Source organism: Camponotus vicinus, unplaced genomic scaffold, assembly GCF_025532165.1.
Source record: "Camponotus vicinus isolate PSW18456_S1 unplaced genomic scaffold, iyCamVici1.0 SCAF_11, whole genome shotgun sequence".
Taxonomy (NCBI): Eukaryota; Metazoa; Arthropoda; class Insecta; order Hymenoptera; family Formicidae; genus Camponotus; species Camponotus vicinus.
This window is the reverse complement of record NW_028141947.1, coordinates 12,807,136-12,821,353: the sequence shown is the minus strand read 5'-3', so window position 1 is coordinate 12,821,353 and position 14,218 is coordinate 12,807,136. Positions and strand designations below refer to the sequence as shown.

Sequence of the window (14,218 nt, the reverse complement as noted above, 5' to 3'; positions counted from 1 at the left end):
TCACGATTTACGTTTCTCCTTCACAGGACGACCATCGTGGCTTTAGAAGACAGCTGGAGGACAAACGACCGGTCGTGGAGAACAATTTGCTGAGCGGCCGCCAGTACATCGCCAATGAGCCTCCGCTGTCGGACACATCGGACTCTGAAGGTACGTGAATTATGAATTATATATAAATCGAGAACCTAACGATTTTTCTTTAACTTAACTAACAATTTTTAATAATATATATATTATATATTACAATAATATAATATATTAATATATAATATATACGTAATATTTTATGATACGTAATATACTATGAATTATACATAAATCATATTCTAATAATTTTTCTTTAAATTATAATTAACAATTTTTAATAATATATTAACATATGTGAAAGATAGTACGTAAAAGACAGACAATTTTTCTCTAATAATATTTTATGATACATAATATTATTAATATATTATGATACATAATATATTATTTTGCAAATAGAAAATGTTCTTCATAATAATAAAAAAAACTCAAGAGCGTAAATTTTGCATTTTTGAGTTTTTCGTAATATATGTCCTTCTGCGTTTGAATTTTTAAAAATTACTTTCGTATAATATCATAAAAAGAACTTGAAAATCGCTTCATTTTGTTCGCGCCAACAAACATCTCGCGAAAGAACAAAGAAAATCGGCGAATATATTCACCGTTAGTTCCGTGAAACCACCTCATAACGCAAGACTGAGTTCGCCGATAGTGCTCAGTAATTAAGAACGGTAGTGTGCCTTTCAATCTCATCAATTCGCGCTTTTATTCTTGCATTCGTAATTTTTCGTACCAATTACCGGAGGCAGGAGCTTCGAGTCCCAGCCTATCTCACCAGTCTATCGGTTTGGAAGAGAGCACAGGATTTTTTCCCTCTCTTTGTTTCTATCACCGTTTGATTTAATTAACGAATTGTTACTGCCGCCATTGTCCTTCCGTTAGTATTCCCAGTGATGTTATTTTAATCTATAAAAAGAGACGCTTATAAAAAAAATCTGCAATATCTGATATTTCCATTATTTTTTATGATGGCATAAAAAATATAATGTGGAGAATATAACAACAGTATTGCTTAAACTGAAAGAAAATGTCTCATATTTCTTTTCCTAAACTATTGATACGATATTTTGGTAAAATTAACAAGATTTTAAATGAATGTTCACTATATTTGTCACAATTTGTCACAAATATGAGACATTTTATTTTATTTTGCTTTTTCTCTGCGTAAACTCGCGATTGTATTTTAATAATTCACACCTTTTCTTTCGAGTTCGTAAATTTTCACATTGAATTGAAAATTTTATTGTGCATATTCCAAGTTGTCCAAACTGAAAGATTCTAACAAATATTTTGCTCTCTTTTCTTTTCTTTTTTCGGCCTAACTTGCGAGACCAGAAACGAGCTTCATTCTTTATTGTCATTCCCTTTTCAAGTATAACAAGAGAGAAAAATGCGTAACTGCGACGCCTTGAGCGTTTCATTTATATAATCTCATCGAGATATAAAAATACAGATATTTAAAAAAAATTCGTTAGATATCTGATGTGAATTATGTTTTATTTTATAGATAATTTACGAATTTATAGGTAAGAATAATTCTCTAAAAATCGATCACAATTTGAGAATAAAAAAATATGTGATGGTCTATAATATAAAATATAAAATAGTGATAATTTTTCATGTCATATATCAAATTTAACACTCTATTATATTTATATTTATTTTAATTTATCCTTTGCCTAGAAAGTTTTGAACAAAGTTTGAGGATTAATGATTATTATTCACAAAGATATATTTAAATGTGTTATGCGAGAAGTAAAACCTATTTTATTGAAAATACATATATTAGATATTTTAATCTAAATTTCGTTTTACAATTAAAACAAAATAAATTTTTAATTCAAAATTTTTTTTATTATTTATATTGAAGAGTGTGATTTTCATAGTATAATGTAATATAGTTATGCAAGTATCTTTTATATAATCATTACAAGTAATTCTTTTCTTATAGTATCGTATTGTATCGTAATATCATTTCAAGTATTCAACTCGGAAATAAAACTTCTAGCAGACGGTATTAACGCGAATCTATCGGGAACCGATATGAAGCGTTTCTAACCAGTTACAGGCGTACACTTTCCAGTTTTCGTTCTGTATCAGCAACTCTGAGTTGTGAAATTTAGACGAGATGTTTTATTCATGTTGCACCGTCTCTGATTGAATAGGAACAGGAAAAATGAAGTAAGGCACTAAATAATACATCGAGATGAATCCAATTTCTTTGATTTGTTGAAAATCGAACGTGGGACGAGATTTTATTTGAAATTATTTTAATTATGTTTTTTTACGATACACTGCAAGTCACATCTTATATGAAGCGTAATATAAATTTAATATGACAAGGATTTTAGTTTGATAATTAAATTTCATCGTTGTGCTTTCCATCACGCGAATCAAATATTTTCCAATAAAAAATCTACATGTGACTTATAAAAAAATAAAGCGCTAATTTTATCTGTATTAGTTTAAATGCATTTTGAGAATCTCATTTTTAGCCTTATATGTAAAAAAAACTGAACTATATTTATATTTTTGCTTTTCGTGTAAAACTTGCACACCATATTTATTGATATTTTTATTTAATTTTCGTAAGAAGGCGAGTATTTGTACTATGTGTTGGCTAGAAAAAGAAATTATTGCGGTTAAGTAAACGTAATTCCGTCGCAAACCACGTGGGATTTTCAATTGAATTACAACTATCGTAGTATATCGGTACCGATGGAAGACGACGCGGAGGCTTTAGAAGAGATGTCCCCGAGAGGGACTGAAAACTTGTAGGACTTGCTGGAGTCCCGGAGGAAGATACGACACAGTCTGCCATATTTCTCTCCCAACTTGCGCTATTGCATAATTAGTCAATAAAAGATACTTATTCTTGGAATAGCTTGTTGTAACGTAACAAACTCGGTTTTTTTATCTCGGAAAAGTTGTAAAGTTTTTATGGCAACATAAGTTGTTTAAATTAATTACGTTTAATGATTGATTGTTTCGAAATTTATTATAAATGTGGAAACATTTATGCAATGTTTTTATTGTAATTTTTATGTTTTTCAATAATGCAAGAGAGAATTTATAGATTATTAATACACAATAAAGCGTTATATGCGCAATGAATAATACGCAAAAACAATCGTTATTGAAAAAAATCAATCTTTTTAAAAATTGTACTTAATATATTTTGAATTAACCCACACGTATCGATGTCATTGAGTGATTGTAATTACCGTCAGAAAATCGCGCGATTGATGGTCAAATATCAAAATAGCCGATCGACGATAATTTAAGCAAGTTTTCAAAAGTTCATTAGCCCTCGTCAAAACGAGATTTAATTACTTCGAAAATGTATTCGCGTAAAACTCGCTAATGCTGTTGTCGTTAAACTATATTCAGTGCCAGATTGTACATATTATGAGATTAATTCGTAGAATCAATAATCGATACTGTCCGGTAAAAAAAAATATATATATAAATTTTGAATCTGTGCAAAAATATTTGTGCCAGAAAGCTTGAATGAATTAAAATGGTATCTCAAATAGAAATTTCGTGAATCTCAAACTACGCAACAATAAGTACGTTTCTTTAAATTTGATAAGAAGCAAAAATAATCATATTTTCAATGCATTTTAGCCAATCGTTTAGACAAAATATATCATCATTGAAAATCATTAAACGTTGGTTATGTCATTTTATATTAATATCATAAGTTGCAATTGTATCTGCAATATTAATAATCGTTATTCGAACGAGTAATCTCGACGGTATCGCTTCATCTGTACACGAGAGTTATGTTCGATGACGCGGTTTCCAGGGCCTCGATCATTGTCATTCACCGTATTTCTTGTAATATCCAATGTAAGATCCCGGAATAACCGTAACGATAGCTTCGCTCTGCGTGTGAGAAACGGATTTGATCCCAATAACGTGGGATGTGCGGCTCCTGCGAGCGAGCAACTACGCGTAGCGGCCGCGCGCGATTTCGCTCATTCCATAGGAAGTCACGTTTCGCGAAACGTGCCCTGCATCGGCTGCCCGGCCGCGCCGCGCAACGTCGATAAATTTCCGGTAGAATAACATCGCACCATAAGGCTAGATTATACGGGGTGAGTCACAGAAATAGCCTTTTAAGATCTTCATAAATATTGATTTTATAGAGAAAACATTTCGGACAAAAGTTAAATAATTTTGAAAGGACTACATTTTGGTCCCCTTGGTTTTTTTTGGAGACTTCAAAAAAGTCTTGATGGTCATTTCAGGTTTTTTTTATATGGAAAACCTTATTTCTAATCAATCATTATTATAGAAAATGAAAAGACGAATTTAACAAGCTATAATAAGCGTGGAGTAATTTTGAAATGAAAATAATTAGAGTAATAATTTTTCGAAGAAAATGAATTAATTTTATTTATTAAATTAATGACGCCTCTTCATATAAAAAAAATTAAGATGACCAAAATGTATGCTTTTCAAAATTAGTTAATTTTTATCTTAAACGTTTTTCTGTAAAATCAATATTTATGAAGATATTTTAAAAGGCTGAGTAACTCACCTTGTATAATTCCGACGTTGAATTCGCCAGTGTAAATTATTCGCGAACTTCATTCGTGGTTCCCGTATTCGGTCGATCGGAACGGAACTAAAACTTATTGATGTGTGTGGAATAGAGTTCTTATCGGTAGAATTGTTATCAACGTCAAAAAAAGATAAATTATATTATTTTATATCTACTATAAATATTTCGAAATATAACAAAGAAATTATTAATCATGCTTATATCTATTTATTAATTAAATTATTATTAAATCAAAATTGATGTACGCATTTCTCCGATATATTTTTTATGTCAAAATAAATGAGAGAATTCTTATTTTATTCTAGGGCGAGATAAAACATTTGATAAATTCTCTATAATTTTCTATATCTTACAAACACATTATTACGTCCGCGAATTGAAATTGATTGGACCATACATCTCTCAAAACGCGTCAATAGTTCCTTCCTAGAATGATCGATCAGACGGAAATAGTTGACCTGGAATAGTTTTGCCTCTTCTTAATTGCCATTGTCGTAGCTAGGAATATATACGATGTAATTTTCTAATACTGTCAGAATACTGTCAAGAAGAATAAGAATCTTCAATTATACTATTCAGAATAATTAGGAAGTCCTGAAAGGATAGATTGAATCAAGAATGTTGTAAATTAGAAAAGTTAAAGTACTTTATACGTACGTGTCGAAAGTCAATTTTTCAATTGCTTTTTAATTCAAATACTAATTTATAGAAAATTTCTGACAAATCAAAGTTCTTCATTAACTGATAGATTTTGATAAATCAAAATATTACTGGTTATTGGTTTAATATATATATTCTTATATTAATCGTTTATTAAACAATTAAATAGTTATAAATAAATAAATTGCATATAAATTAATTGAATTACAATTACAACGTATTGTGAATTACAATCATGATTTTGTAAGTACGAAATAAGATGAAAATGTTGCATTTTTGAAATCCGAGGCTTTTGACATTTTTATTCATATTGCTCAATGACAGCCGCGGAATTTATATTCCACTCTTTAGAGAACCTCGTCGTTATTTCCGCCTTCGTCACCCACTTCCTACTTAAATCTGAATGCAGTGGCGAAGGAAGAAAGAATTAGCGTGACACTCCAGGGATGTGGATTAAAATGAGGTTGGGAAAGAGTCAGCGAACAGGAACTAGATAAACTAGCGGCGTACGTGTTCGGAAAGTAGAGCGTCAACTGTTGAATAGATGGCTTAGTAATGAAGAGCACGGTCGTCTAATTCAATTCGCTGTAGACTGTTTTCTGAAACGTTCTTTTTTGTTCGATCTACCTTGTTGTTTCCCGCGATCGTTCACTTTTTCGCACTGCTTGCTCCTTTAAAGAATGAAGACTGCATCCGATTGGTTCATTCCATCTGTCAGTCCCTACAAGGGAGATCAATATGTGATAACGTGAGAAGAAAATCTTAGATTGCGTATATTTCTTGCGTATATTCTCGCGAATATTTTTCAAATTATGGAGTTGTACAATAAAAAGCTTCTCTTTTTTTATTTTTATAACAAGTTTCCCTTTTTTCTGTCTTAAAAGACAATATAACTTGAGAGAAATTATCATATAAATTTGATTTTACTTTTGAATCAAGGAAGATCGACGAGAAAATTATGAAGCGCGATAAAATTCTGATTAAAAAGATTTTATCTTTTTTAAAATTTATTTCTGTAAAGTGTATATTTTTTGCTCTCAATATATTCATATTTCGTATTAATAACTTAATTATTACAAACGCATCATGCGCAAGTTACACGGATATAAGATGTATAAGTGCAATACATACACAGAATCATTTCAACAACCTACTCTCATTTTCCGCACGCGGCAAACATTCGCCGTGTTTTTCCGCGAGTTGTTATCCATTAGCCGTTACCTAGATTGATCGTTCAATCTCACGTGACCCGGAAGATAATCACGGCCACGCCTGATGTCCTGTCACGAGCAAATCGTTTTTTCCCCATCTTTTAATATCATCGGTGAGCCTTTATCGCGGGATTTACTGCCGAACATATCTCCCTGGATACCCGTAAAAATGCCGTGATGGCGCGCTCGCCGAGTCGCAAGAAACCCTTTTATTTTTCGCCAACCGGACCGGGAACGCGCGTAACGAAGCGTAGAGAAATGGTCGAAACCCGGGTTAGCTATCCGAGCCTATCGCCAGGAATTAATTGTCCTATGAATCACGCATCGTATCATGCAGCGGACAGTTTTTATGTGCATGTTTAGCATTGATAACGCCGATGCTGTATACCTATGTGCGCCTGCTCGTTGGTTTCCTATCTACCGCGTGTTATGTTGATTTATGTTCGCGATGTTACCCAGCTGGTCTTCGCCGCGATTCATCCTGCGCGTTCGCGTTTAATCGCCCGACCGCACGTCGGATTTATCGATCGACAGCGCTGAGGAATCAGCAAGAGGAGATATTTTTGCGCGATTCGATCGGTTCCTCGGACCACTCTTTTTCTTTCGCGAATACGCGCTGGTACTTATGATATGGAAGCACAGACTCGCGTCGGGAAGATGCGATCTTGAATGCATGCGTTGCGTTAGTAACTCTGATGCGATATAATATTATATCAGGATATATAAAACTTTTTTTTTCATCGCATGATGTGAGGTCACATGCGTGCGTTTTTATTTTTCCAAACTTTAGAAAAATATTGGCAATTAATTAATGTTTGCTACAAATTGCTGAGTGTTTCTTCTTTCATATGTACAAAAAATTTTTGTTGATATAGGTAGATTTCTAGTATAACAATAAAAATTTATCGCTTTTTTATATTTGCTAACATTGTTTATAATGTAGAATTTATAATTGTAAATCTTAGTGATATCTTCTGGATTCAATTGCCACATATCATTGCGTTGGATAAATATGAATTTTGATACTACAGGTAGAATGATTTTTATGAAAAACGATTTTTTTATATATCACATGTCAAATTTTATAATAAATACGATTAACCGGCGTCACAGAAAGACTTCCTTTCTCACTAATAATTGAGATATTTATGTTATTTCGATTGATCAAGTGTAAAACGTATGCAATATCATCTATCTACCTCAGTTAATTTTTCGTACCCAGAAAATTATTGTTATAATTGTAAGACTATTTTTTTGAGCGTATATTAAACACAGTAAGATAAATATTCTTCTCAGAAAAATATTATTTTTTAAAACATATAAAATAAAATATTAATACGATATTAAAATAATATTTTAAGAGATCTTCGCTATTTTTATAACAAACATTGTATCGCGTAGAAGCCTCAATATTCATCCATGTTTGCGAGATAACAAAAGCATATAACTAAATGAAAACTAGAATTGTGTAGATTTGCTCTGGAAAATGTTTAACGGTTTATCCTCTGTTTGCTTTCTCTATAGCAGGCAGAGAATTGGACGGCGATTCCAGAGGATACAGAAGCGCCGAGGAGCAGGCGCGCGAATTGACGCGGAGCATTCGCCGCGAAGTGAATAAACTTTCGGAGCAGTGGAACGCTTTAATCGAACGTAGCGATGCGTGGAAGCGGAAACTCGACGACACCTCTAACGTGAGTACCTTACTCCATTCTTACTTACACAGAAAGCCGCTTACCTTCGAAATGGTATTCCCTGATATGAATACCAATTTTTTGTCTCTTGCCGAAATCAATTCTGGATTTGGTGCCCGAATCGGGTATACTCGGATCAAAAAGTTGTTTTGAGGGAAATTTTCGACGCGCGAGAAATTATTTTTTTTCTCGAATATGAAGAGAGACAGAAACAGTATAAATTGCAAAATTACGCGAATAATGCCACACGGTTTTTAGAATTATTAAGTTAAAAAATATATTGCACACATCGATTTTAGAATTATGTAAGTAAAGCTGCGATTATCGATGATAGGCATTTTGCACACGCAGAATTGCAATTTAAAGTAAAGATGAATTACGACGAAAGATTAATCGATAGTGTAATCTCTATTAAATGAATGTATAAGCGAATATGATTGTCAGAGATAAAATTTATTGTTAGTATGTTAACTAAGTACAGATTTTTAGATGCTTGTTGACAGGAAATTTGTGACTTATGATACATCTCAATGAACAGATAAGAAAGATGATGTTTGCGAATGAGTTTCGCAAGAATTAATTGATATTTTGATGCTGGGCATAATATGCAAACTTAAATTAAGCGCGAAACTTAAAGTTTCCTTGCAGCTGTAAGTGAATGCGAAAACTTTGATTTATATCCTTCCCCTGCCGCGATAGATCGAGATAAGTCTATATAATATTAAGTACTATCGAAAGTAACTTTAAATCAACTTTTATGCAAAAGAAATTTAAACTAGAGTTCTGTTATTTTTATTTGATAAATATTTTCTTCAATTACAAGGAAAAATTCAAATGATTATACATATCTATAAAAAATGCGAAATAATAAATAATACAAATTTTTCATATTTTTTTGAATCTTTTAATGACAACGGATAAAAAAATTAAACTGATTTTATTTTGTTACTTTATGTCAAATATAATAGCAATAACAATATAAGGAATACTTTAAAATTATAGTTATTATTTCGCACTTTTCGTTTTTATATTTTTCATAGCCTCAAATTGTTATAATTATAGTCTATATAAAATGAAAGATATGTTGTATCGATATCAATAACGTCCGACGAACCATGATGATCGTGAGAAATACCAAGTACTTGGTCTTAACAAGAATTTTACAAGAGGCCAGTGACGACATCGTTACGAGGCTCAATTTTTCCATCGTATCGCTTTATGATTGCCATTGCAATCTTCTCTATGAGAGGTTCCATTTGTCGGAACGACTTTGCGCTTTAGAGGGAGAGCAACCGGACCATTTATTGGCGAGTACCGAGAAAAGACGTTCGGAAACGAGCTGCTTCGTAGCAAAGGCGATCCTTAGGTGCGTTTCTGGCCAATCGACGCTCGTGTCGCGTCTAATGCTACCGAAATCTCGAGCTCACGTCTTTTTCGATATCGGAAATAGCTCCTATTTCCCGAACGTTCATTTAATCGGAGCTCTACTTTGTATCGCGTGTACGTCAATTGTGCTTGATAGGGAACATAATATAACTATCCTATGGAAATAGGATATATCTTCCGTTATTATAAGAAATACAGAGACTATAATCCTTTCTTACGAATTTCGTGCGAATTTCTCAGAAATGTCAACTTAATTTCGAGTCGAATATTGAAGTAGCGATAATTTTTTAATTATGATTAAAATGGAATCTTTTTATGAATGTAGCTTTTAATTAAAGGAAAGGAAATCTTATTGTTTATTTTCTTAAAATCTCACAGTAGACTTTACTTACAGAAATTTAATTAGACATGTACCAAGATATCACATAACAATGAATATTAACGCTTTCACACATATTAACGGAAGATATTTGTCGAATAGGAGAAGAGAAATGAACAGTGAAAGGATTAAGGCGCTATTTAACGTTAAAGATTCAGGAGTTGCTCGCAGAAACACGATTAAATATTCAACGAGGAAAATTCGTCGACCGACTTCATCAAAGAATGCGCTCCTCAAGTTTAATGCAAACCTTGGCAAAAGCACCATCTCGTATATACGTGCTTGAGCGAAAAGAGCTTCGGAGCAACCTTCCTCCTGGAGGAACTGTTTATAAGCATCGCGGAGCAAAGAAGTGAGGGATCTGATGTTCCTTATCCGAGGAGGTCGAGAATTTATTATCAGGCGACAGTACGACGGGTGTATTCGCGATGCATCAATAATCGTACTCGATTCATCGCTCTCAGGTATGGGCATCGATCGACGGATCCGAAGAGCATAAACTGCGCTTTCAGGTTGCTCGCGCGTCCTTAAGCTTGTATTCACGTCGTTGTCGAGGTTTAATGCATGCTTTCGTGGATGGAATCGCGTTGACTTTCCCGTTCACGGTTCCTCGTCTCCCTTCGTCGCGCTTGGTTTTCCTCTTTTTTGTACATCACACCCTCGATCTCATAAGCGGTTTTACGTTTTGCGTCTCTCGTTCGCATGAAAGGACGATACTCGAGTGCGGTTGAATATTCCGCGGCTGCGTTCGAGAATATTATTCGATATGATATTCGAAATGAAATTCCTGCGGCGGTAGCTTTTCCGAAATTGTTATCATATTTTCCGAAGCTTTTTTCACGAAAATAAATAAAAAAGATAAAAGTTCTAATTTTACTAATTTTTGTTTCTATGATATTGATGTACGTATTTAAGACGTATATATATAAAGACTCATTATCATATTATAAAAATTCTGATCATGATTTTGTTCAGAAAATTATCCAACTTAATTACATTCACTTTAATTGTTTTTGATTAAAATTGAATCCATACGACAGAAACTTGAATATAATTATTTTATTATGACATTTCATCGAAAGAATAACATTGATTTTTTGATATTTCGAATTTTTTTAAGACAAAATCAAACTACATTGTAACGTCGATGTGCGAGATATCCTCGAGTGAGACAAGATGCCACTAGTGTGATTCAAATCAAATGGAATTCACGATACGTGCTCGCAATATCGGCTGCATCACGCACACTGATCACATATAACAGCTTGCGTACATCGATAATGCAGAATAACACGACGAGACGATGATGTCGATCGATCCTCGATTTGATCGGTTGTTATTCGCGAGTGAACTGATTATCGGCTCTATTCGCGGGAAAAACGTCCGGCGATTCGCAATAAAACGACGACAACGGATAATTGATAATCTTGATTCGGATGGAAGCGCGCGGAAGGTACGCTAATTAAAAAATTTTATCGGATACACGAGATAAACGTCGAGTGTGATGTAATTAAATCGTAATAGACTACTAAACGACACGATGAGTTGGTAATACAAATTGTGGAGTATTAATTAACTTTATGCGACATTAATAATCGTTAATGTCAATTTGTTAGTCAATTACGTTGCCGGGGAATAGCTTTTGTATACTTTGAACATATGCCAGCAACTGGAATACTCTTTTGACCATAGACGTTACTGGATGATGGAATTAGCGTTAATAATTGAAATTTTTTGCTGCATTAATCTTTTTATTCATCTTAAATAATTTTATTTTATTAAAGAAAATTATAGGCTCTGACACACACACACACATATACAAAAGATTTAATCATTAGAAATATTAACATAATTCAAAAATAATACAATATAATATTGAAGAATATCCTTGTTTCATTATTGAATTCATCAATGATTTTTTTGCAAAATTCCTGAGAATTTCTATATATAATAAAAACCATTTACATAAAAAACATTTAGATACTAAATTAATTAAAACAGAAAATTTTTATAGTAAAATTAAAAACTAAAAAAATATTTGTGAAATTGATGTTAACATTTTATCTCGTAAAATATATATCTAATGCAATAAATTGCATTATACTTTTATATTCGAATAGTTGACCGTATTTTTAACTGAGATTTAACGAGTTCGACGAAGAAGATAATTTCGTTTTAACGAGCCTTAATATAAGTCGACCCGCCGGTAGCCAGGAATTCATTTTAATATAATTCGAGTAGTCCATCGATTATAAGCGGGAACAGCTTGCGTTCTTTGGAAAAGATAGTTAATTCGGTTCATCTTTGGTTTATATCCCAATATTTAATAATACATTTATTGTTTATTATCAGAACTTTTTTGCAAAATATTTGCTTTTAATTCACGAGAAGAGTTCTTAATTTTCAAAGATTTAAAATTTTTATTTTGTTTCGTTTGATCACTTGCAACTATTAGTTTATTTAACTTGAATGCACGATACATGATAAATAAATTTATCATAATCAGTATAATTATCTCTTCTATAAATTCGAAGTTTTTTATGACTCTTATCTATCTCTACCTGCATAATTTGATAAAATGTTAGATATATGATGTATCTTAGAGAGAGTTCCTTAGCCAGCCATTGCTTATATAAAAATTTAATTTAACGGCTATAAGTCTCAAGAAATTCATTCCGTTGCAAATTATACATGAACGCGGTTGTCGAGGGACTCTCCGATCACTTTTAGTAACCGATGAAGCTTAATTGCAAGATGAATATTCATCAATCCATTTATTTATTCTCGTTACGAGTTGAAGTAACAAGCAAGTTACTTAATTTTCTATTCGATCTGCGCGCAAGCCGTGTCGATAAAATCCTCACGTTCAAGTAAATAAGCTCTTCAAAGGCGATCGAGAGTGACTTTTTGGTCGTTCTGTTCGGTTGGAGGTGTTCCTACAACATCAATGGACTATATTAATAACTAACGCACGTTTATCGCTCGAAAGTAAACGGACCGGTGGCTCGACAAAAGCGTCAGGCGTTTTGAATAAATAGAAAAAAATACTCACGGTAGTATCTGTCGATTAAAAGTGCATCGAATTAACGGTTATGTGACCGATACGATGTTCCCGGAAGATCAAAGTTTCCGCGCAATCAAAAGAGTCTGTCACGAATGCATAATTCATGAACGAAACACAATTTAACTTTTAAATTCCACGTTTTCTCGCCGCAATTCCTTCTCCCCCTTTCTCCCCCGTCTGTTCCACCCTTCGTCGCGCTTTAATTATCGGCTATCTAGTAATTACGGATGACACCTTCTTTTTGGTCGTCGATACCGCCCAAGATACACCGTGGTCTTATATTAATTTGACTTCCTATATACATCTACTATTACGATATACCCGCGGATCGTCCGAAATTGTCCTTGGCAATGCAAACGAGGCAAAGCGAAATGTTTTCCGAATAATCGGGAAATCGCAATAAAAACAATCGATAGTTGATCGTGCGAACGATTGTCATGCGACTCCACGGAGTTCTGAATAAAAAAGTGTCGAGATTTTTATATTTTCTAAAATCGAGACTCGCTTGAATTTAGAGATATGCTGCTTTAAAATAAGCGCGATCAAAGATTTTTTATTAAATTCTAATAATGCTTTTTAATAAATTTAAAAAAATATATAATAATCGAAATACAAAGATTTATAGTACTTTGCCAATTTTATTTTTTCCATTTATTCTTGTCAATGATTGTTTTATTTGTTTATAATCTATTTTAATCGAATAAAGAAAATTGTTAAATTTGTCTGAAAGTATCTCAGTTTTTTTTTGGTCGCATACTGAAAATTTATTTTATGTTGAAGCAAAGTTTCTGTAAACATATATTTTCTTATAAATCTTCATCGTGTCCCTCTTTGAAAGTTTTTCAATATAGATGAAGAATTTAACATGACATCCGGGGCACTGTAATTTTGCAACTGTCGACAATGAAAGAAATATTGACATGTATTAAAAGTCTTCAGAATTAATGAATGCGCATTATTTACTACGAGCAGAGAAATTTTATCTGGAAATTGAAGCGAAGCAAAACATTCTTTAAAGTATAAAACTCTTGGATATTATTTCGAGGAAATATTCCGCGACAAACATGCATCACGAAGGAATCTTGCATAATATTTGCCAAACGTATGAAAAACAAATCTTATATATTTAATCGTTTCTCGCCAGAAAATTGCGCGTGAAAAATAAATAAA

General features: G+C 32.7%; 1 protein-coding gene across 8 annotated transcripts in view; it reads left to right on the top strand.

The window, feature by feature from the left end:
* LOC145961499 (dystrophin, isoforms A/C/F/G/H) overlaps window positions 1-14,218 on the top strand; it is a 425,853-nt gene that overhangs the window by 355,891 nt on the left and 55,744 nt on the right. For 7 of the 8 annotated variants that reach the window (XM_083081735.1, XM_083081731.1, XM_083081734.1 and 4 more), the window contains 2 exons: window positions 27-150; window positions 8,053-8,219. In XM_083081735.1, coding sequence (XP_082937861.1) covers window positions 27-150; window positions 8,053-8,219 — 291 coding nt within the window. The remainder of the gene's footprint in view (window positions 1-26; window positions 151-8,052; window positions 8,220-14,218) is intronic. The other variant, XM_083081730.1, reaches the window with a different exon arrangement.